The following is a 21,797-nucleotide window of genomic DNA, read 5'->3' as shown; positions in this document are numbered from 1 at the left end:
GCACCACAGCACTAAACATACCAAGCTAATTGCACAGAATGATTGCGAAATAAAATTTAAAAATCATGATGATGCACTCACACACTGGCGAAAATTTGTCAAGTGGGAAACAGCTTCCTTCCACTCTCACTTAGCTTCCTGTTCTCCTTACCTCTCCTAACTCCCAACACTCATGGGAAGGTTTTTTTTGTTTCAAATGCTACCGTCAAATACTCTGAGCTCATCAGCTACAGAGAATTTTTGTGTGTTTGCATGAAATCTGGTACTGTAGTTGAATCGAAGTTGCTAGCATCTCTTTGTGATTTATATTTATGTTTTGCAACACTGGAAAATCGTTTGAAACCTGATTTCCATAAATTCTCTCTCTCTCTCTCAGAGGCAGAAATTTTATTCCACACAGTCCTGAGAGAAAAAAAGAATGGATAGATTTTGGGGATATAAAAAGTGCATAAATTAGTCATTCTGCTTAGAAATAGCAACATAAGACTGTAATGGAACATGACACAGCAGGTTGTGTTTACTGAATGTTAGCAAAACTACAGCTCACGACATTCAGTGTTTTTCGTGACTATGAATACCATTTTAATTTCAACAGTTTTTTTTTAAAAAACATATCATATGGCAGTTCATCTGAAATGGCTAAAAAAAATAACAAAGGGATCAGTCTGCTCAATAGAATGAAGTGGTTTGTAAACCATTTAAATGTTTTTTGTTTTTTTAAACCGATGACATTGTCAAGATAGGATTTCACTCAAGTAATAATAAGTACCCTGGAAGTGAAGCATTCAGCCAGGCATCAGGGGGAAAGAATACAACATGATTTTCCTGAAAGATAATGATTCCATGACACACTACAGTGAAAATCACCATTTCACTCTGACTGGAGACCTGGGTTTAAAATTTAAGGTTACCATATACATCTTTCTTCTGACCCGCTAAGTTAATGTAGATTAGGATGCCTAGGATTGTGCCACCAAGGAGTTAACCATCAATATAAAAATACAATTTGTTTGCAGAGTTTTGTTTTTGATCAGCAAGGTGTCTGACACACGCGGGAATTTACAGATCAACTGGAGCGTTTTGCATTTGAATAAAAATTCCAGCTTTTAAGTGGATTGACTATACTTACTTATCTCCCACAATTCCCAGGTTGATGGTTGGGTATCCATGTTCTTGAATTGTTGCTAGCAGAGTCGAACGATTGCTATCCCGAATCTTTCCCGGTGTCAGTTCATCCTCAGGATTCAGGAGCTATAAGAGTGAATAGTGCATTCTTAAAATATTAATACATCAGGGCTTACTTTGCTGTGGTACTGGCTGGATAGACCAACTCGCACTCAATGTGAAATAAAAACAGAGAGAGCTGGGAACGCTCAGCAGGTCAGGCAGCATCTAGGGAGAAAGGAAAGTGAGTCAACGTTTTGGGTCCACGACCATTCATCAGCTCTCTCTGTTTTGTTTCAGATTTCCAGCATCTGCAGTATGAGTGTTTTGTTCACACTCAATATGAATCATTATCCCACAAATTATGGAGACATGGAGATATTCTCCACCAATCACAAAAGTAAATGCACATCACGATGAGAGAAAATGGTGGCCTGAATTAGGCTACAGTTCTGTCCAACACCAGGTACCACATTTTCATTTGTTTACTGATCAGTGGAGAAAACGGTTATGTAATGAACAATATTTTAGTGAATCGTCAGAGAAGAACACAATGACCCCAAAAAGATGCTTGATCCAACTTGGTGATACAGAATGGGGTGGGTTGGATCGTGTATGACATGCAGAAAATATTTCCTTTCTTATTTCTAATTCATCCTGCATACCAACAGGATTCTAACAGAGAAACAATCTCAAGAGGAGGGCAGGAACATTAAAAATATCTATGAAGAAGCAATTCAACTTCAGCAGAGATTTGACCAGTAATTGTTTGATCAAAGTATGGTGACTGCTTTATATTACAGGTTGAATGGTGTCGTCAAGGCATTTTGCTTCAACTTCTTGAAGACATACAAAAGGCTTCAGTTGAGATAAGCTCCAATATGGGTTGCAGCTGTAGAATATTTTTGGGTAGATGGTCAGCAAGTGATGTCTCATTGGTACTGAAAATGCTGTCGGAACACCTTTTAATATAAGAAGTGAAACTTGTTATCAAAGGGAACACCTAAAGGTTAATCTGCAAGCCACCCACTACAACAACAACAACACTAAAGCATTGGTTACTGGATTATCAAGGATTCTAGCATGCATTTTCTTGAGCTGTGCCACTGGTTTACATCTTATTTGTTGTCCATCGATGGAAACACATTCGAAAAGCATTCAAATGGCAAAAGTGAAGTAAAAATGTGTACAAAACACTGTTCACCAGCTTTTAACTGGATTACTTTTTACATTAATCACACAAAGTTTACTGCCTTACCATTTCTGTGAGGTGAGTCCTGCTCATATAAAGCTATGGCATTCCATTCCATGTAAATGAAAGCAATGATAAAATACAATTGAGCACAGAATGGGAGAGGGAACATTTAAGTGCAACATTAAGTCAATTCAAGTTGTTTTGTTTTATTTGCAAAGTCGCTTGGGTTTCCAAGAGATATCATACCATATAAATATACATGTAGTTCTCCAAGATTTTCGTCATTGGCCAGGAACTGAAAGCCACTTGACAAATATATGATAAGGAATAATGCACTGAATGTTCCTGGTTCCAACTGTTTCTGCCCATTTGTACCAATTGAATTGGGAATGTTTTCAAGAGTAATTGAAATATATAAAAGATGCTTGATCCAACTTGGTGAAAGTGCAATGAAAGAACAAGCAACAATGACAGATGTTCAATGGTTCCAAATGTACGTGTGGTGTAATAATAATAATACTGTACCGATGATTTCCAACAAGCCATTTTAGTGTTTGATGAAAGGAACCCAGTTCTTTTCCTCCCGCCCCTAGTTTTCTTTCATCTTTTCGGTGCATGCATCATTAGTCAACTGAGAAGGTGGTCAATACCACTGTACACTAGACTTAAATGAGTACATTTGTAGGTAGTAATTATTCCTAAATTGTCCACTCTTTCAGTGGAGGAGAGGGTCACCTCCACTTTGTTCTCACCAAGCAAGAAATGACACGCATTAATCTATCACATTGTTCTGTGCAGTATTGCGGCTCCTATGCCCTGCATCACCTTACTTCTGAAGGTTATAAACCGAAGGTTATGAACACTACGAAGTGGGATTGAGTTGAGATGATGAACCTTTAATTATAAGCAGAACCACAATGTAAACCGCAGTCAGTGACTGCACCCAAAGGGAAAGTGTGAACAACTTTATGAAGTTACAGCAACTTCAAAGAGAGCTTGGGCAGCAGCAGCAGCATTGTATTCATGATAGTTCTGAAGGACTGCATGGATAAGACTTGGCAACGGCAGCGTGTGCGCACACAAAGCAGTCATGTCCTTGGGAAGGGTAGCTGTGACTCAACGACTGTGACCTCATGAAAGGCTTGTGGTGGCCAAAGTCAAATCAGACAACAACCTCGGGCATCCATTAAACTTGGAAGCTGACGGCAACCGTGTGAAGTTTATCACTGTAGCTGCTGATTCTGGAGGTGAGGCTATGGACATTGACGGCATACTTTCAGGTGATAGCAGCAAGCTAGAGGGTGAATGGTGGTCGCTGCCTAGGAGATGGCGGCAGCATTCTGGGGGAGGGAATGGGTGGCTTGTGTGCAATTAGGTCCAGTTACGACGTTGTGAAATGATTGTGTAAAGTGACCACTTTTTTTTTACCTGATTCATCTGTTCACATCGAAGTTAAAACAAAAAGAATCAGAAAAACAAAATAAAGGAGCAAAATAAATCTTTCGTTAAAAAAAATTCAGGAATACATTTTAAAAAAAAGAAGTCTTTTTCCATTACATAATCATTTGAGTTGTGTTTGTGTGCGCGTGTGTTTTAGGCTTTCTTTTATTTGATGAATAATCAGCAGTATTACAAACCACAAAGCTCTGCCTATGAATTGGTGCAATCACCTGTCAATTAAAAGTGTGCACTATTCTTCAGCTTGCCAATGATCTACTGAAGTACGGATAACAGTCCAAGGCTGTAATAAGTTGGCTTGATTTTGAAATAAAGAAGCATAATACACATAATACACAAAGACTCAATATTTCACAATTCTATGCCTCAGAGATTGTAAAACATACCTCATTGCCTGTGGACATCACTGCTACCACGGGAAACTTGTGAACTTCAACCTCAGTCACCCCAACAGTTGCAAGCAGACCAATCTCAGAAGGTCCCATGTGGGTGCCTTTGGCCAGAACGCATTCCCCTCTTTTGATGTCATGGCCAATTGGTCTAAGAACAGATTTTAAAAAAAGTCAAATTCCACCCACTGTTATTATAAACAAAAGCAAAGAAATCAGTTGTTGTTAATCTGAAATGTTGTGAGTTATCTGCAGTCCAAATTACACAACTATTAATTTTTTTTGTCAAGATGTATTTTGTTTTTGTTTAGATGCTGCTTTGAATGTCTTAAAATTAAATTAACAATTACTCATATTAAAGGCATTAATTAATATTGATGGAATGGCAAATAACTTGCATTGGTAATTAAGATGAAAAAGAAACCAAATACATTCACAGTGAAGGGCTGCTCATTATCAAAAGCAGGTCTTAATTTGGAGGACTCCTTAAAAAAGAAAGAACTGAATTAATATCTGTTCAAGAGCAAGGCCAACATGGTTTTAGGTAATCAAATACTGCCATCATTGCTGGGACCTGAAGGCACAACTGCGTATGCAAAGAAACTGGTCAAAATTGAATGAAGCTGATTAATAACCTGGAGTTTTGCTCGACTACCTTTAGGGTCAGCAAGAAATTACACACAGCTTCTGTGCTTAAATCTTCTTGGATGTTTCACCTCTAGTTGGTTGCTTTCCTCAAGAGAGTGTGAATGTTGGGCAGAGTTGATGATGAGGCAAATTGAACTTGGTCTTTGGAGAGAATGAATTTCATAGCCAAATATCCTTTTCTCATTCACTATTTTACGTACATACATCTCTTGCTAACGAAAATCATAGTAAGTTGTTCACTGAAATCTTTGCCTTTATCATTCAATTCAAAAATCTTTACAACAAAAGTTTAGATAGAATAGATACTAATTATTTAGAAGTTATTCAATATGAAAACTACAATGGCCACTTATTAATGGAGAGAGGCAATGGTGGCAGAGGTCAGTTCAAAATGTTTGTGGTGAAGAGGGAAGGTCTAACTGAGGGTTTTGAGATTGGGGAAGAAAAAAATACATTGATATGGTGCAGCATCTCAGACAATAATTCAGGAAAAGATCTGAAAACCAGTAAATAATCAAAAAAGATTGATACCTTTCGATAAGTTGCAAATCTACAATGGATTACACACAATGTAAGAGTTATTAAGTTGTACAGTGGGATCTTGTGAAATTGAGGCTAAAGCTACAGTAAGCAGAGATGTTTGAGTTGATTTTGTATCTGGGATGGGAGTGGGGTCCTTGATACTAATTCTAGAAAAATATTAATTTGCCAAGAGAGCAATTGGTCCCTCTCTTTGGTATCAATAGCCCCTTACATTCCAAAAGATCATTCAAAGAATTTCCATAAAGATGACAACAACAACTTGCACTTATATAGCACTCTCCACGCAGGGTAGTATCTCAGAGTGCTTAACAGTGGCGAAACCTGACTCCGAGGGGTTGGGGTAGGGGTGGGGGTGGGGGTAGGTGGCTGTAAGCATGGTCGAAAAGGAAGATTTTCAGGCGGGACCTGAAAAAGGGAGATTCCCATTCAGGATATTGTACCTCTGCTTTCTAAAGAATATTTTTTGAAGCAAATACATTGACGGTCACTCTTTGTGCAGCTCATTCCACTTCATTGGTTATTTGTGAAAGTGAATTCTCTTGGGCACTCATTCAAGTACATTTTAAATTCAAATATCACCTACTTTTTTTGCCATCACTTCTAATGTCCAATAGATCAAGAAACATGAAAGATCGTCCTGAAATGTAGTTTATTCACACAAAAACAATAATAGAAATAATCATCGCCTTCTTCTGATACTCACTGCTCTTCCCTAATGTGCTCACATTGCCATATATCTGTACATTTATTGCACACTATTAACGCAGCATTAAAGCATGAAGTGTTGAGCTTGAAGTAAAATTATTTATGATGACCATTTTGTACAATGGCAATTTTAAAAATCACTTCCAGGATAGCCAAATTATTTTTTCTAACCAAAAACACGTTACTTAAAAGCATGGTAAGAGAGATTCATTATCCCACAAGATTTAAGTAACTACCAGAATGAATTATAGATTATCTCATTCACACTGTTTCAACACAGCAGAATGATGAGCACTTCCATACAGGTACACGATTTAAGAGTTTGAACAGAATGCACTGGATCTTAAATGCATCAGTCACGAAGGGTACTTTAACAACCGACAGCTCCTGTCAATCAGACACTGTGGTGCTGCTCGTATTGATGGTTCAAGGTTGCACTTCTGACTCGTAATAGTTTCAAAATGACAAATTGAATTTTTAGATACAAATCCAATTTCAAAACTTGTGGGCATTAACCTCGTTCTATATTTCACTGGAATTTGTTCCAAGAAAAAAATATGTTGGAGGACATCATATAAATGTTATTACTCCATTATGAGCTGTCTTTTGTGACTCATCAGATGATATTGCAATTAACCTCAAAACCTTACTAAGTGTGCCATATCCAGCAAGTCAATGATCCACTCAAAAACACGACACTAATGGACTCTCCTGACCTGTTAAATACTGAATGCCAATTTGAACAGAATAAAAAAAACACTCTGCTCAGCACAGCACGCTGGATAAAATCAAAACACAGATGATATCAAGACTGAATTGAGGAAGATGAAACTTCGAATAAACCCAAAATAAAATTCTCAAAATTCTGAAGAATTTATATTTTCCTTGATTCAAATTTAAGTTACTTGCGAGATTGAGAGAATTTACATGAGTTGGTCCTCAATGCAATGAATCTAGTTTGGAATATTAACACATTTGACTGGAAACATTAGCAAAATTCATACATAATTTTGATTCATATTTAATGTGCACACCAGCAGCACAAGCCCACAAGCTAGGTCAAGTCACACATCCCATTCATGGACTTTGGCATTCTAATTAAACCTTTTAAAAATTATAAGGTTTCTTGATCATCCGAGCATTTTTAAACATCCTATTAATAGAGTAAAACTAACATTTGGAACTAAATGGGCAATAAAACACAAAGGCAGATTTATTTTTTTTACTGCACTAACAGTTTCTCCACAATAATTTACAAATATTTAATTCTGGAAAACTAGACATGGGGTCTTATTTTAACAATATGTGATTTAACTACAGTGCATTTTAGAAAATTTACCAGAAATTGATTTTATAAGGATGTGTTTTTGTTTAGCTGGGCATTGATATAGAATAATTTTTACGAACATTTAGTTTTAGAAACACTGCAGTGCACTCAGTTACCAACACACAATGACACACCATTTTGCAATCAACGTTCAAAAACACAACTGACCTGATGTCCTGACCTGGCCGAGCCTGTGTCAGAATTCGTACTTCCAGCTCTTCTGTACCCTGTAACATTAAACTGCAACGTCAGCCGCAGAAAGTATTGCATTTTGCACTTGTAAAGTCACAAGACTAGTAGTGGGTAATATTTTGTATCCTAAAAGCATTACTGATGAGTTCTGATAAGCATTCTAGACTGCAGCATGCGACAAAGATATTAAAGATAATTTTCAGTTCTGCATTATGACTTTTGATTTATCGGCAATGAAATTTCAAGGAATTGGGCAGTAAAAATTATCAGCAAAGCCCACAGAATAAATATGAGAATAAATGAAAAGTATATTTTTATAGAGAATGGAAGTCAATTATGAGGTATATTCTACAATGGATTTACGCCATTCTCATTTGTGAAATTTGTCTTCCCATGTAAAAGAAAAAGTAGCATGCGGCATTCTTTTTAGCAACTTATATAATTGCATTAAAATGAAACGGATACACAAAAAAAAATTTGGCATGAAGATTTTTCTGCAATATGAAATTCACTAAATCCAACCTTCTCAATTCCCCCACCCCAACCAACAACCATAGAAAATAACAAAACCATGTGAGTATGGAGACTCTGTTTATGACCTGGTCCTTGTTTTGTGACTCGCTTCTGAAATGTAAGCACTACATGGAGTGCCCAAAACAAAAATGGAACAGCTAGCTATCACTTACCATGATTAGAAGTACATCATGCTGCATACACAAAGGACATCAATATGAAATGGGTTCAACATGACAAGATTTGATATCTGTCCTAGTACCTCAACTATTATAAATCAATGAACTTTTTTCATTTTAAAATAAAACCTCAGTTGTTTCCAGTATTTAAACTTCTTGAAGAGCAGCGGGATCCCTGTACCCAACTTACATCATCAGACTCCCTGATGAGCTCTGTGTCTTCAATCTGCACAACAGCGTCTGCACCACAAGGTATTGGAGCCCCTGTCGTGACCCGCATCACTTGACCAGGCATCACAGTCTGAGTCGGCTGCAAAAACATGCAGGAATAAAAAAAGATCATCTTTGAGACAATTAGTCAAACTTCCAAATTATAAAGTGTGACTGATACACAGGCAACATAGCCCAGAGAGGATAACTTCTTTGGCTCAAATGTTTAAAAACTACATACCAAAAAGAAATACTTGCATAGTGTATGAAATGATTGGGCTTCCTCCCCTCCCCCCCATCCCACTAATCCAAACACAGCAAGTAAGGTGCAAAGTGCCAAATTGTACTCTCTGAAAAGAAAGTAGATCTCAGCCCATGTGACGGATACACATGTACAGAGCTCCATGGAGCCAACATGTAGGACTTCAAATGTTAAGTTTAAGAAGTTTGCTTTGTACTGGCAGATGCAAAGCCGAAATGATGTGAGAGCTCCTGCTATACTGATATGCAACATTTTTGAACTCAAACTAATACCTGCTATATCGTAATCCCTCTTATCATAGCTATGCCTCATTTCCGAGTTTGAAGTAACACCAGAGTAATACTCTATATTTGTAATTCTGAGTTTGAAGTAATTGTACAGCAACAACAAACGTACAGTTACCCCCCTCTCCCCAAGCAGCCTTTTCTCACTTCCAAAAAACTCTGTTTTTTAAACATAACATTCACAGATTGAGGAAGGTTATGTGTGAATCACTGGAAAATCCTAAATTTAGTTTTAAGTCTTAAAGTTCAATTCCATACAAAGCAAACCTCAGTCCTCACCTGTTCTCCAGCTTGTGATTCACCAATAATGAATCGATCACCAGGGCCATCAGCAGCTGTAAATATCAAACATATGAGACACACGCAATTAAAACTGCCTCTGAATATATACGTCAACAGAGTTGTGTAAAAAATCATAACCTATGAATCTGCTCACCTCGTACAGCATACCCATCTTTCACTGAAGCTGGAAAAGGTGGCAGGTTGTCTTTTGCAAACACGTCCTGTGCCAGAACCCGGCCCATTCCATCTAAATGAAACACAAAGAAATCTGCTTGCATAAAAATAAACCAGACTTCACAATTGATGAATAAAAATAATAATAATAATCCTTGCATTTGATATAGCGCCATATCACATCTTCGAGACATTACAAAGTGCTTCACAGACTATACTTAAAGTGAATTGACTGTACATTTTGTGGGTGAAAAGCACAGACCTGACCAAGTTGAGCAGGTGGCTGACCTGCATGTCAGATACAATTTGGTTACTGAATACACTCATGCAATCTAATGGCTGCAGTTTGAGATCAATGTCATCTTTAAGATGCTAATGGCGTGTATTGCAGTGATTGTGGTGAGTGAGATTTTCTAATTGAAGAGACCTTTCCTCTGATTAATCTGTTTTCTTTTCAAAATAGCTCTGTGGGGACGTGGAGAAGATTGGCCCTGGGCACAGAGGCAAATGACTTGTGCTGGACCATTAAAATGAAATGTTAACTGGTTTGAAAAATCTAAGTTTTTTTTATTTTGCTGTCATTCAATTTACAGCCCGAAAACTCAGCATTGTTGGGCTTGCTGTTCTGTTCTACATTATTTCATTCCTTTATAGCAGTCAAATTGCAGTTTGTTCCCCCCTTTAAGATGTCTTTTGAAGAGCAGCAGAAAAGAATTCTAGTTTGCACTTTGTTGAAAAAATAATTTGAAACATTCAAAACAAAAATTAACCACAAAACTCTCATTCACTCCGAAAACTGAAAGCAGGTAAAATAACCAAAACCTAAACTAACAATCATTTTATGGTGTTTTTATACTTCCTCCTCAGTGAGGCAGGTCAGTGTAGCCTTTTTTGCTGAGGATGAAAAACTTGTGTGTTGAGTTGGTGTGTTGAGTGTGTTCAGCTGGTGAATCGCTTCCACCCAGAAATGATTACAAACGTGCTAATGGAGGGAGTGAGAATAAAGTTCAGATCATCCTTAGTCAAAGCAAAAAGGTACCCCACATCAATTGTAGGATGAATGATAAAAGCTCAAAGAGCTCATTGCAAAGAAAACATGCCCAATTTATTCTGTCAGATACAAAGATTCAAAGAGCTGTATTTCCCTTTGTAATTGTCACTGTATTAGTTTTAATTTCAGTATTTTTTCCCTTTGTTTGAAGAAAATTATAAAATTGTGTTTGGCTTAAGATATGGAATTCAGAGGACATTCTAAAAGCTGCAAGTTCTTGTGAAGATAAAATACAATGTCTGAATTGGGGGCATACTCATTGCATATTACTGTTGCTCTTTTGTAAGGATCTGATCAAATGTGTTGAAAGGCCTACAAATGAAACTCTCTTGTGATTTGAGATGAGCCTGATCCCAACTGTGCCTCCAATATCACGCAAGAATTTAGGAATTTTCACTCTTTGTTCCCTAATTTTAAGCTCTCAGGAGATTTACATTTTTGTTGGCACATCTTTAACAGTAAGGCGGTTGCCATTCACAATGGGCATCTAATAGTATCAGTACTTTAGAAATTGAACTGCAGAATCCATATGAAAGGATTTTCTTTTACAATTACATATCCCATAGACTGCCAGTGGTAAAGCATCTAACCCTATAATGCATGTAAAGTTCACGTGTCCAGTTACAGCTTAATATAGTATCACCTTGACTTGTTTATGCTCTTTTATCTTAATTACTTTTGAATCAATAATAAGAAAAGGTGGAAAATGGAGGTGGGCATCAAATGCACTGGAATTTATTTGAATGTAGAAGTGTTTAATATCTCACATTACTGATGAAGAAAGCTATATACTTCATGGCTTTAATAAATGAGTTAGCCTAAGATAAATCAAATTATGTAATAAAATGTCTTTCATACAATTCTTAACAATATTCAGTTCATTAATGTAGCACATTAATAATGCAGAGGTATTAAAAGCATGGCTTAAAATCATGATTTATGCACCACTGTGTGGTGTAATTGTACAGTTGTGGTTATCATAATAAAAGCATCCAGCAACAAAGCTGTTTAGTCACACATCTCACCAGAAACGCATCATTATCAAAACAAAATGTATTTCTCTCCACACAATTTTCAAGTCAATTTAAATGATTAGTTGGACCAAGCTCTGAGGAAATCTCAGAAATCCACATGGGTAAAGAACAATAAAACATTTCTACCTCACGTTCAAAACTATTCAAAAGAAGTACATAAGAGATATAGGTCACCTTATTAGGAATCCTTAATTATTCAAGAATGAGTTATTGCTCATCTTCATGGGCCAGTTAGTACGCAAAAACAAAAACACAATGATTGGTAGAATGACTAATGTCTTTTGTACAGCGGCTCACAGAAATAGCTTACTGAAACTGCCATTTTTTTTTAATCTTAAAATTGTTCCGAAATGTATGGAAGAATGAAAAAGAAAATAAAGTGGGGTCATTTCTGTTCCAAAATTATTTAATAAAGGATTTAAAATAATGTCTGCACTAATCACCTTCAAATTGACATAATTAATCATTATTCAATATGATGTAGTTTTTTTTCCTGTTAAACTATTTTTTAAAAAAATACAACCTCCTCTGTATACATCAATACCAATCTAAATCAGCAGGTGCATGAAAGCAGGTTGAGGTAATTTGCCTACTCAACGTCTTGGGAAGTCCTCCCGATGTGAAAGACTCTATATAAACGCAATTTTGTTATTTGGTTTTTGCTTCCTTTGGATTTAACTCCTCCAGCTGCTTAATGACTATAATTGCAGTTGAGGCTACAGAAAAAGTCAGCAACAGTGTATTAAAGTACTGCCATATTAGTGAAAATGGATTTCATCTTTATCTTCAAATCCATATACATTCATGCTGGTTTGAGACTCTCCAGCCTACGATATCCTGATGGCATTTTATGAAATCATCCATTAAAAGGCCGCTCCTCTAAGAGGGGACAGATTTCTTCACATCCGTGATTTGAGCCGCTTACTTTGAGAAATGTTTCAAAGCTTTCCTCCCATCTCAATTGATATCTATTATGTTGGCAGTCCCTCAGTGAGACAATGCATATTTTTAGTGGCCGAGTCCTTGCCTCAGGTTTGTGAGACGATGAGATGACACAGTGATTAAAATTGTTTTTCTAGTTAATTAAATCCCACCTTCCTACTCAAATACAATTAACTTCCATCCTTAGCTCCCCAGATAGAAGTTCTACCATCAGAGCCCACACACAACAGCTGGCCAAGTTATAATGTGTAGCCTTTGAGAAAATTAGTCTCCCTGTTATCACAATAATTTTTCCATATCACATTCCCTTACCTCTCTGTTTAAGTATTCCCCCCTTCTTAATATTCCCAAAGAACTCTGCAACTATGAACCTGTGCTTCCAGCAAGATCTAATTTTATGAAGCCCATTGAATCAATCCTAGCAAACTTATTTACAAACCTTATATTAATGTCCTATCTATCAATACGTACCCTTCAAATGGCTTATTTGTGCAGCATTACATCGTTCCTGTGGAGCCCAAACTATCAGTGCCAGTACTAATAAAATTGCCAAATGCCCTTCAAGATCGATAGTAGATGGGGAGAGTTAGTTTGAATGCAAATAAACTCATTTCTGTGTTCCTAAAGGCTGTAAGGAAACCTTTTATATTTGTAACCTTTGCTGGGGTATCCAGTCCATTACGCCTGCTTCTTATCATTTTCTCATTATTATATTTGTCAATAATTAAGTTATAAAAACATACATTTGAATTAAAGATGAAGTTAAAAGTTACTGAATGTTATACTGAGCAGGTGGAATCATTTGGCTGCAGTTGAACTGTACATTTGGTATTGATGCCATGCTGTCACTTGCAACAGATGGGTGCCAAAAGAGCAGCATCACAGTGCTGATATGGGTTGGCATCAATGCAAGTGAAGTCTTCTCTAAAAGATGCTCTTGATTCTTTTCACAATACCTGGTAGGCCGCTGCACCATCACTCAATTTCTAGGGCCTAGAAAGAACGAATGTGCTGTCAGCTTTGGATAACCTGTAAAAAATTTGGTCAATCTCGCCAGTGACTAGAGCCCAGTGGGCTGACACTCAATGTGCAAGAAGATCACAGTAAACTGGTCAGATTATTAATAAAATTCTGTTGTGATATAATTTCACCTCAAGAATGATGAATGCAGAGGGCAAGATTTGAAACCTCATACCTGAAAGAAGTTGATAATAAACCTGTGGTACCAAAAAATTGCAGGATAAACATATCAGATCAGGTGAACATCGTTTCTGTAATTAGTTTTGGTCTTCTCTCCTCGCCCTCCAAAACTACTGCCTAGATTTAACTTCTAGGAATCCATCAAGTTAAGCCAGCCATACGTACAGCAGCTTTAATGTCGGTGCCCTCAATCATACCTCGATAGTTGATTATTTCAGTGCCAAGAACGGGAGTCATCTCCAACACAGTGATGAAGGCCTTGTCCATCGACGTTAAAGGGAATGGAGACATGCGATGTCGTCGGGCCACCTTGCTGATATCAACTGCACTGTGGCCTAAAAGTAACAAAATGCAAAGGATCAATACTCCCGACAGATTTTCTGCAGCACAATTGAAACTGGAAACTGAATACCACTGATACTGTCAGCTTCCAGACACACACGAGCATTTTAATGTCAAAATATATTGGGTGGGAAATAATAAAGTCACCCAGCCCAGGAAGGTTCTATAACCAGCTGCTGCCTGTAAATTGTACTGTCACAAAATGGTGAAATAAAAGAAATACCACACGTGAACATTCTTTTTGGCAACACCCAATCAAGAATGAAGTATGAAGCTTACAAGTGAACAGTAGAAATTTAAAACCCAAATCCTGATGTTCATACAATTGGAAATTTGGAACCCACTGCAACTGCTTAGAAGATTATACACTGCCCTGGTGTGGACCTGAGCCATACCAGATTTGGTTCAATCCCCAGGGTGTGCTAAACTCTGTGATTCAGCTGAGGCAGCAATGGACTGTAAGTTTCTTCTTCAGTACTCTGGTCGGGGGGTGGGGGGGAGGAGTATCATAGAAAAGAACAATGTAATTCAATCCCACTCCCCAGCCCTTTCCCCATAACCCTGCAAACCCGTCCTCCTCAAATATCCATCCACCGCGTTTTTAAAAGTTGTTATCGAATCGGCCTCCACCACCCTTTCAGGCAATGCGTTCCAGATTCGAACAACTCGCTGCGTGAAAAAATTTCTTTTCACCTCCCCTCTGCTTCTTTTAGAAACTATTTTAAATCTGTCTCCTTGAGTCACTGACACACCCACCAGTGGAAACAGTTTTTCCCTTTCTAACCCATCAAATCCCCTCATGATTTTCAAAACCTCCATTAGGTCTCCTTGTAACCTTCTCTGCTCCAATGAGAATAATCCCAGCCTCTCTAGCGTTTCCTCATAACCAAGGTCCCTCAGTCATGGTACCATCCTTGTAAATCTCCTCTGCACCCTTTCCAATGCCTTAACATCCTTCCTATAGTGTGGTGCCCAGAACTGGGTGCAGTATTCTAACTCACGCCTAACCAGTGTTTTATATAGATTAATCATAATCTCCTGGTTCTTGTACTCTATGCCCCTATATATAAAGCCTAGTATCCCATATGCCCTTTTTACAGCTTTATCTACCCGTTCTACCACCTTCAAGGATTCATTTACCTGAACCCCCAGGTCTCTTTGTTCCTTCACCCCCCTTAAGATTGTATTACCAGCCTATATTGTCTCCCCTCATTCCTTCTTCCAAAATGCATTACCTTGCATTTCTCCACATTGAAATTCATTTGCCATGTGTCTGCCCATTTTACCATTCTGTCTATGTCTTCTTGCAGTTGGCGACTATCCTTCTCACTGTTTACCACCCTACCTAACTTTGTGTCATCCGCAAACTTGGAAATGGTACTTGCTATACCCAAGTCCAGATCATTTATATATATTAAGACGAGCAGTGGTCCTAATACCGATCCCTGGGGGACGCCACTGTACACTTCCCTCCAGTCAGAAAAGCAGCCGTTCACCACAACTCTCTGCTTTCTGTCTCCCATCCAGTTCTGGATCTATGCTGCCACTGTCCCTTTTATACCATGGGCTTCTATTTTTCTTACAAGTCTTTTATGTGGCACTTTGTAGGAGAAAGAGTTGGAAGAATATTTACTTGGGGCTCCCACAGTTAATCAATATTCACTCTGTGCTGGAATGTGCATGCTGGAATGTGGATATCAGATAAAGATATGATCGGGTTTTACAGCATTTATCAGGTCACTGACCCCAACTGAACACAGGATACCCAAACAGAGCAGTGCATGTCAAGTGTGCACGCATATCCAACAGGAATGAGTACTGGTTGAAAACAAATGAGCCAATTTTCCAGTTGACGTTTGTTATTTTCAAATAATAATTTTGATACAAAAGAAAATACCATTTTACCCACAGATTCTGAATCCTTTCTGGGCTCAATTCTGGGAGCTCCACCCTGAGCCAGTAAGAATCTCCTGCGAATAGAGTGGGTGGGTGGATGGGCGTGCGGAAGAAATTGGACTCCTCAAATCAAAAAGAAATGAAACCACTGCCATTCCATAAATCAACTGGAATAAAAATTCACATCTCTGGAGTGTCCAACTCCATGAAAAGGATGCCTGGACTCAATTAATTGAACTCCACAGCCCTCAGGTATTCTTAGAAAATTTCACTTTCAAACTCTCTTGCAGCTGGTTATTACCCAGCTTTGGGGAGCTGAAGCAAAAGCAATTAAACCAGCTTGCAAATAATCTCACTGTGGTGTTCCATCCATCTCCAATCCTTCATTTTTTGTGTGCCTGCACCCCCCCACACCACCACTCCACCTCACTTAATCCGATATGTATGACCTGCTGTAACCCTTCTCTGATCCATCAGTAAAAATCAGTGCGGTTTATCTTGTTCTGATTTCTTTCTCTCATGTAGGTATGATTTTTGTTTCTGAGTCGAAAGGTATTTTGAGACGTCTCAGTAAAAGATGTGATTCACCGAGTTGTGAGCAACTTAAGATAAATTTCTCAAGGACTGCCTGTAAATACATTGCAGTGAGCTCAGCTGCTTGTTTTGCCCACTAACGTGCAGCACTAATAACCTTCTTGAAGGACTCTCTAAACATCTGACTCATTTACTGGTAATGTACTGATGACTTTAATCTGATAAATGTTGAACGATGAGACGAATGTTGATGTTGCTTCTTTACCAAAGTAATAGCAATTTTAGACAAACAAACATTTGGCTCAATAGATTGTGTTTGTTTCACTGAATCAAATAATTTTATTTCCTAGATTGTGCTCACTTTTCTGAATGCTCTCTATCCACACTCCTAAAGTACTGAATTTGTACTTTATTGGTAGGTTTGGTTGAGTTTGTAAGAGGCCTCAGTTTTATTCTTACAAAGCACAGACTGTACAACAGTTGTGGAGAGGCTCAGGTATTTATGTGGCAATTGGCACAGGACAGATGCAAGCTCTTGGATAACAATGGAAGAGGATTACCTCTTGGTCAAATTTGTACCATATGTTGATTACAAGCCTCAGGTCATGCACAATCCTCTGAAGGTCTACCAACTCTTTAGAGACATAGAAACCTACACAAGTTGCAGACAGGGCTCTTGAGAGAGACACACACATATGTACATATACCTATAACATTTATGACCTGGACAGCTAAAGAAAATGTGGTACTTGTGACCATTTTCCAGGGAGCTGGCAAATCACTGAGTCAACAGACAGAAAGCTCAAACCGACAAAATTCTTAAGCAAGAAGCTGGATTGTTAATTCTGGTTTCTGGTTTGTGAATACAGATTGCTCGATATGTATGAGAAGAGCATAGAAAAATTCTGTGTTACTCAGCATTTTTCTAAACTTTCTCGGCCACTTTGTCCCCGTCCTCTGCCACTGTTCCAAAGACCCTTTATCCCTGCATTCAAAACGATTGCTTTCTTCCACTGCGATTTAGGCTATCTTCTCCCTGCCCACTTCCAGCTCGGCCTCTCACTCAGTTTGTAAAGCACTTTAAGACATTCCCCTGACGTGAAAGTTGCAATTTAAGTGTAAATTATTGTTTCAGGAATCTCAAAATTAGCAACTCAACCTCTAGAATTTACATTTTTGCCCCCTGTGTGTTAAGATCATTACAGGCATCGATTGCCTTCAAGCATATAATACACTCTTTATGACAGATGACTAGCTGGTGACCAAGTCCAGATAAGGATAATAACAGCTAGTAGCGTGACTATTTTTTCTGGAGGTGGGGTGGGGGGGGGGGGGGGGGGGGGGGTGGGGGCAGTGGAATAAGCTAGAAGTGCTACAATATTTATATAACACAATCTGAGGTAGCATGAGGTAAATAACTTAATTTTGCACAATGTATGTCACAGATCAACTGAGTTGCAATGTGCAATGATGAGATGCACAACTACATTTCGGAAATAAATGTTCTGGTAAAAAGCAGAAGCTTTAAAACAATTAGATGTTGGGTTCCTTAACTTTACAAGAATAACTGAAGATGGCTTGACTGAATGAAAAATTGACATAAGATTTGATGACTTTATCCAACTGTAGGGTGTGCCACTGATTCTGGCAATAAGGCAATCCCTTTGCTGTCTAACTTGACATTTAAACAAAATGTGTGCAGATGACATTTAGATTAAACTCTGTTGCTGTGAGTCACAGCTGTCAGCTTGCTGCAATTAAATATGCACTGAGCTGCAGCAGGAAAGACTCCATTCCCACGAGCGGGATCAAACCAGGTAAGTAGGCTGCGTCAAGCTGAGGAAATGAGCCTCACATAACATGTAAAAGGCACGGTATGTTTGCAACAAAATGTTAGCCACATGCACGTATTCTTTCACATCAATATGGTTGGTCAGTGAAACAGTGAAAGCCAATTGACCAAAAGATGCTAGCTTGATTCAGTTGGTTGTACTCTCGCCTCCAGGCCAGAAGATTTTGGGTTCAAGTCCCACGTTAGCTCACAGTCCAGGCTTGTGGTGGCCAACCTGTGCTCTGCGGGGCGTCAAGAAGCAGCCCCCAAACATTTGCATAAGTCCAGGTAAGTCCGTGATTCATCGGAGTGTTTTTCCAGTTTTTTCTTGGCATGAATCAAGAAATATTCAATAAAGAAAATTTATTTGGTGGGCCAACCTTCAGTGATCTAGGTTGACACTGTTATGCATTGCTTGGGGAGTGTTGCATTGTCGGTGATGCTATCTTCCAGGTGAGGTATTAAAACCGAGGTCAGTTCAGATTGATTTTTAAAATTCTATGGCATAACTCAAAAAGAGAAGGGAGTTTCTCCTGGCCAACAATCCCCCAGATAAGTGGGCCATTGCAGTATATATTAGTTGCTGCACTTGCCTACAAATACAGAATCATGACACTTCACAGAAACTTTGTGAAGCTCTTTGAGATGTTCAACATTATAGGCATTGTATCAAATGTAAAGATCTTATTGTGTCTGTGTAGACATAATTTTATAACTTTCTTCCTTGTTTTGTAACTTCAAGTTAAGCTTCAGAGCATTAAATTTATCAGAGAATTATTTTTTTCCAAAACTATCCATTCCAGCAAAGCGTATTCTGCTTCTCTTTTCCTTTTTGTTGTTTCTGGTGTGCAGAATAGGCTTTTTACCTCACCCTACTCTTTGCTTGGCCTGTTCTGCCAATAAAAACAGTTATTCCATTCTGTAGTATGTCCTGTGAAGTGCTTTGAGATATCCTCCTGACTGAAGGATTGCGGCATAGAGGATTATTATTGTTCTAATAACTTTTCGTCTCTCTTTTGTCACTTTTTACATTTCATGCCATTTGTCTGATTTTATACAACTTGTTGACTGACTTTGCTTATCTTTTAATTCTCTGGTCGACTTTCTCTCTTTGCTTCCTGTTTCTTTCATTTTTTCTACAATTCTCGACATGGGGTTCTCACATTCCTCCACCCCGCCTTACTGTATTTAAAAAAAAATCCTTTCATGGTTTTAGTTTTGCTTGTGGTCAAGTTCTTTGTGCTCCTAAATAACTGAAATCTCCAGTTAAGCAGTGGTTGAGTAATACAGTTGAGAATGAAAACACACTCAACAATTTTAAAAGATAGAAATCGATCAATCTTTTCGGATCTCACAGCTCTGCAGGTACAGCCCCTCAATCAGCAACCAACACTTCACTGTAAAAGGTTATTATTGTTCTCTAACTACACGACGCTCATTGTTTCGGGCTGGTAGCCCGGTGAGCACTAAGAAAATGCATTCATAAAGAATTAGCCTAAAAAAACCTGCAATTTTTAAGCAATAAACAGTAATTGCCCAAAAGTTCTGACCTATTTGATAACATGTTTGTTGCCGGATCGATTTGCTGTAGTTCAAAGTCTGAGACCATATTTGCACGGACACAAAAGTTACCTTTAACAAAAATATGGCTTTTACAAATACATCCATGCAAAGAAAGTGGTGCACTCTGAAATGACCTGAGCAGCTCCTTCATCAATTTTTAATTCTTAGAACTTGCAAACGCAATTACAGCAATAAAAGTGTTCCAGCATCAGGAAACAATTGTGGACCAGAATGTAATTGGTTACTGCAAAGCATCTCGTCAAAAATCTCCTTCACTTGCAATCCTAACATTCACCAACAACTTGCATTTATTTATATAGTAACTTTCCATTGGAACCTGTCTCAAATACAGAGTTGAAAGTGGGAAGAAGGAAAAGGTAAAGAAGTGCTCGGCAACAATAATGATCAGTAATTACCTATTGATCATTTGCATGCATATCACATTTTTATTCATACCTCTCTTCGTGATTACAACTTCCCCACTCTGAAAATACATCCACTCATATCAGTCAAACTTCACTGTCTCTTCTTCTTCTTCTTCTTCGTCTTCTTCTCCTCCATGTATTTGCTAAAACGTAGCAGTTGAAAGGGGGGGGGGAGGGGAACCCATGTATGCAGTTAATTTAATTCCCGGAAAAGTCACCTTGTAAACCATTGAGAAAAGAGGCTTCAATTTCCTTTAAGACAGTGAAAACTTCCAACAAACGTGTAATTTATGTGGAAAAGTGTTGGATAAAAGTGAGTGGTGCTTAAGATAAAATAGTACCCTTTTATCACCACAGTAAACCTTGCTACTTTGTTGAAAGAATCGTACAACTGTTACTAATGATGAAAACTCAAATTGTGGTCCAGCTGAGGGTAGCAGATGGAGCCACAACAGAGCAGTAGGAAACTGGCTGGTGCCCTCTCCTCCCAACCTGCTGGTTTTGTAACATGTGTTTCGGGGAATGTGCTAGCTGGAAGACAGGAGCTTAAGCACAGGCAGGAAAACAAGGGATGGGTCTCTGCCCTAATGCAATGGGTAAACAGGTGCTCAAACCCAGTGGAAGGTACAAAATTCAACATGATTCAATTCAGAAAGGGGAAACAACACAACAACTTCCCTAAATCACTCTAAATCAAACTACACATGCTGAACCTTCATGTTCACACGCCTCTGGGGTGAGACTATTTACTCAGCTCTGCATACCCTCATAAATTTTCCCCATTTTAATAGGATGCAAAGTTAATATAATATGATCCCTGAGATGGTAGGCACAGCCACCTGTGAATTTATTTTGTTGGCAAATAGAGGAAGACTCTGTTAGAACATGTTGGCTTAGGCCCAATATTTTGGACCATGTGTTAAAAAGGGGCAACTTAAAATATAGTCACATTCCAGTCATCAATTGCTGCCAATGTCATTTCCTGCATATAGTGCACAACATACACTATGTTGTGATGTGATGTCGGTAACTACCTGACAACCTGGAAGGTGACAATTGTTAGCCAGCCAATCAGTGAAGGAGCACATGTGTACCAGCCTTTATTATAGATTGAGTTCACAAAATAATAATATAATATAATATAATAACATAATATAAGCAGACCTGAGCAAGTTGCAAGAACATTCTACGCGACTTGATCAAACCTTTGGCCTAAAATGTTTCTCCCTTTTGGAAGGAATAATCCCTTCAAAGTCTGCCCTAACCCAAGCTGCTTACCTACTTCCATCCTGCAATGAGGTAGTTTACTGATATTACATCAGGTCAAGCAAAGATAACCAGCAGAAGTCTTCTCAGTAAGGTTTTCCGATCACCCAGCTTGCAGAATCCAATACTCCTCCATTCGTCAGAATCAAAGAAGGATTTATTTTGCTGATGAAGCTTTCCATCCCACC

The 21,797-nt window shown here is 38.3% G+C and overlaps 1 protein-coding gene across 8 annotated transcripts in view; it reads right to left on the bottom strand.

Annotated features, from left to right (window-relative positions):
• LOC103175216 (gephyrin) overlaps window positions 1-21,797 on the bottom strand; it is a 159,715-nt gene that overhangs the window by 13,511 nt on the left and 124,407 nt on the right. For 5 of the 8 annotated variants that reach the window (XM_042337907.1, XM_042337911.1, XM_042337914.1 and 2 more), the window contains 7 exons: window positions 13,950-14,087; window positions 9,506-9,598; window positions 9,349-9,404; window positions 8,504-8,623; window positions 7,598-7,656; window positions 4,204-4,357; window positions 1,130-1,251 (listed from right to left, as the gene is read on the bottom strand). In XM_042337907.1, coding sequence (XP_042193841.1) covers window positions 1,130-1,251; window positions 4,204-4,357; window positions 7,598-7,656; window positions 8,504-8,623; window positions 9,349-9,404; window positions 9,506-9,598; window positions 13,950-14,087 — 742 coding nt within the window. Of the gene's footprint in view, window positions 1-1,129; window positions 1,252-4,203; window positions 4,358-7,597; window positions 7,657-8,503; window positions 8,624-9,348; window positions 9,405-9,505; window positions 9,620-13,949; window positions 14,088-21,797 lie in introns of all 8 variants that reach the window. The other 3 variants (XM_042337908.1, XM_042337909.1, XM_042337910.1) reach the window with 1 other exon arrangement.

The sequence above is a fragment of the Callorhinchus milii genome, unplaced genomic scaffold (genome assembly GCF_018977255.1).
Source record: "Callorhinchus milii isolate IMCB2004 unplaced genomic scaffold, IMCB_Cmil_1.0 Scaffold9, whole genome shotgun sequence".
In the NCBI taxonomy this organism is placed as follows: Eukaryota; Metazoa; Chordata; class Chondrichthyes; order Chimaeriformes; family Callorhinchidae; genus Callorhinchus; species Callorhinchus milii.
Note: the sequence above shows the minus strand (reverse complement) of the source record. Positions and strands in the feature narration are given on the sequence as shown.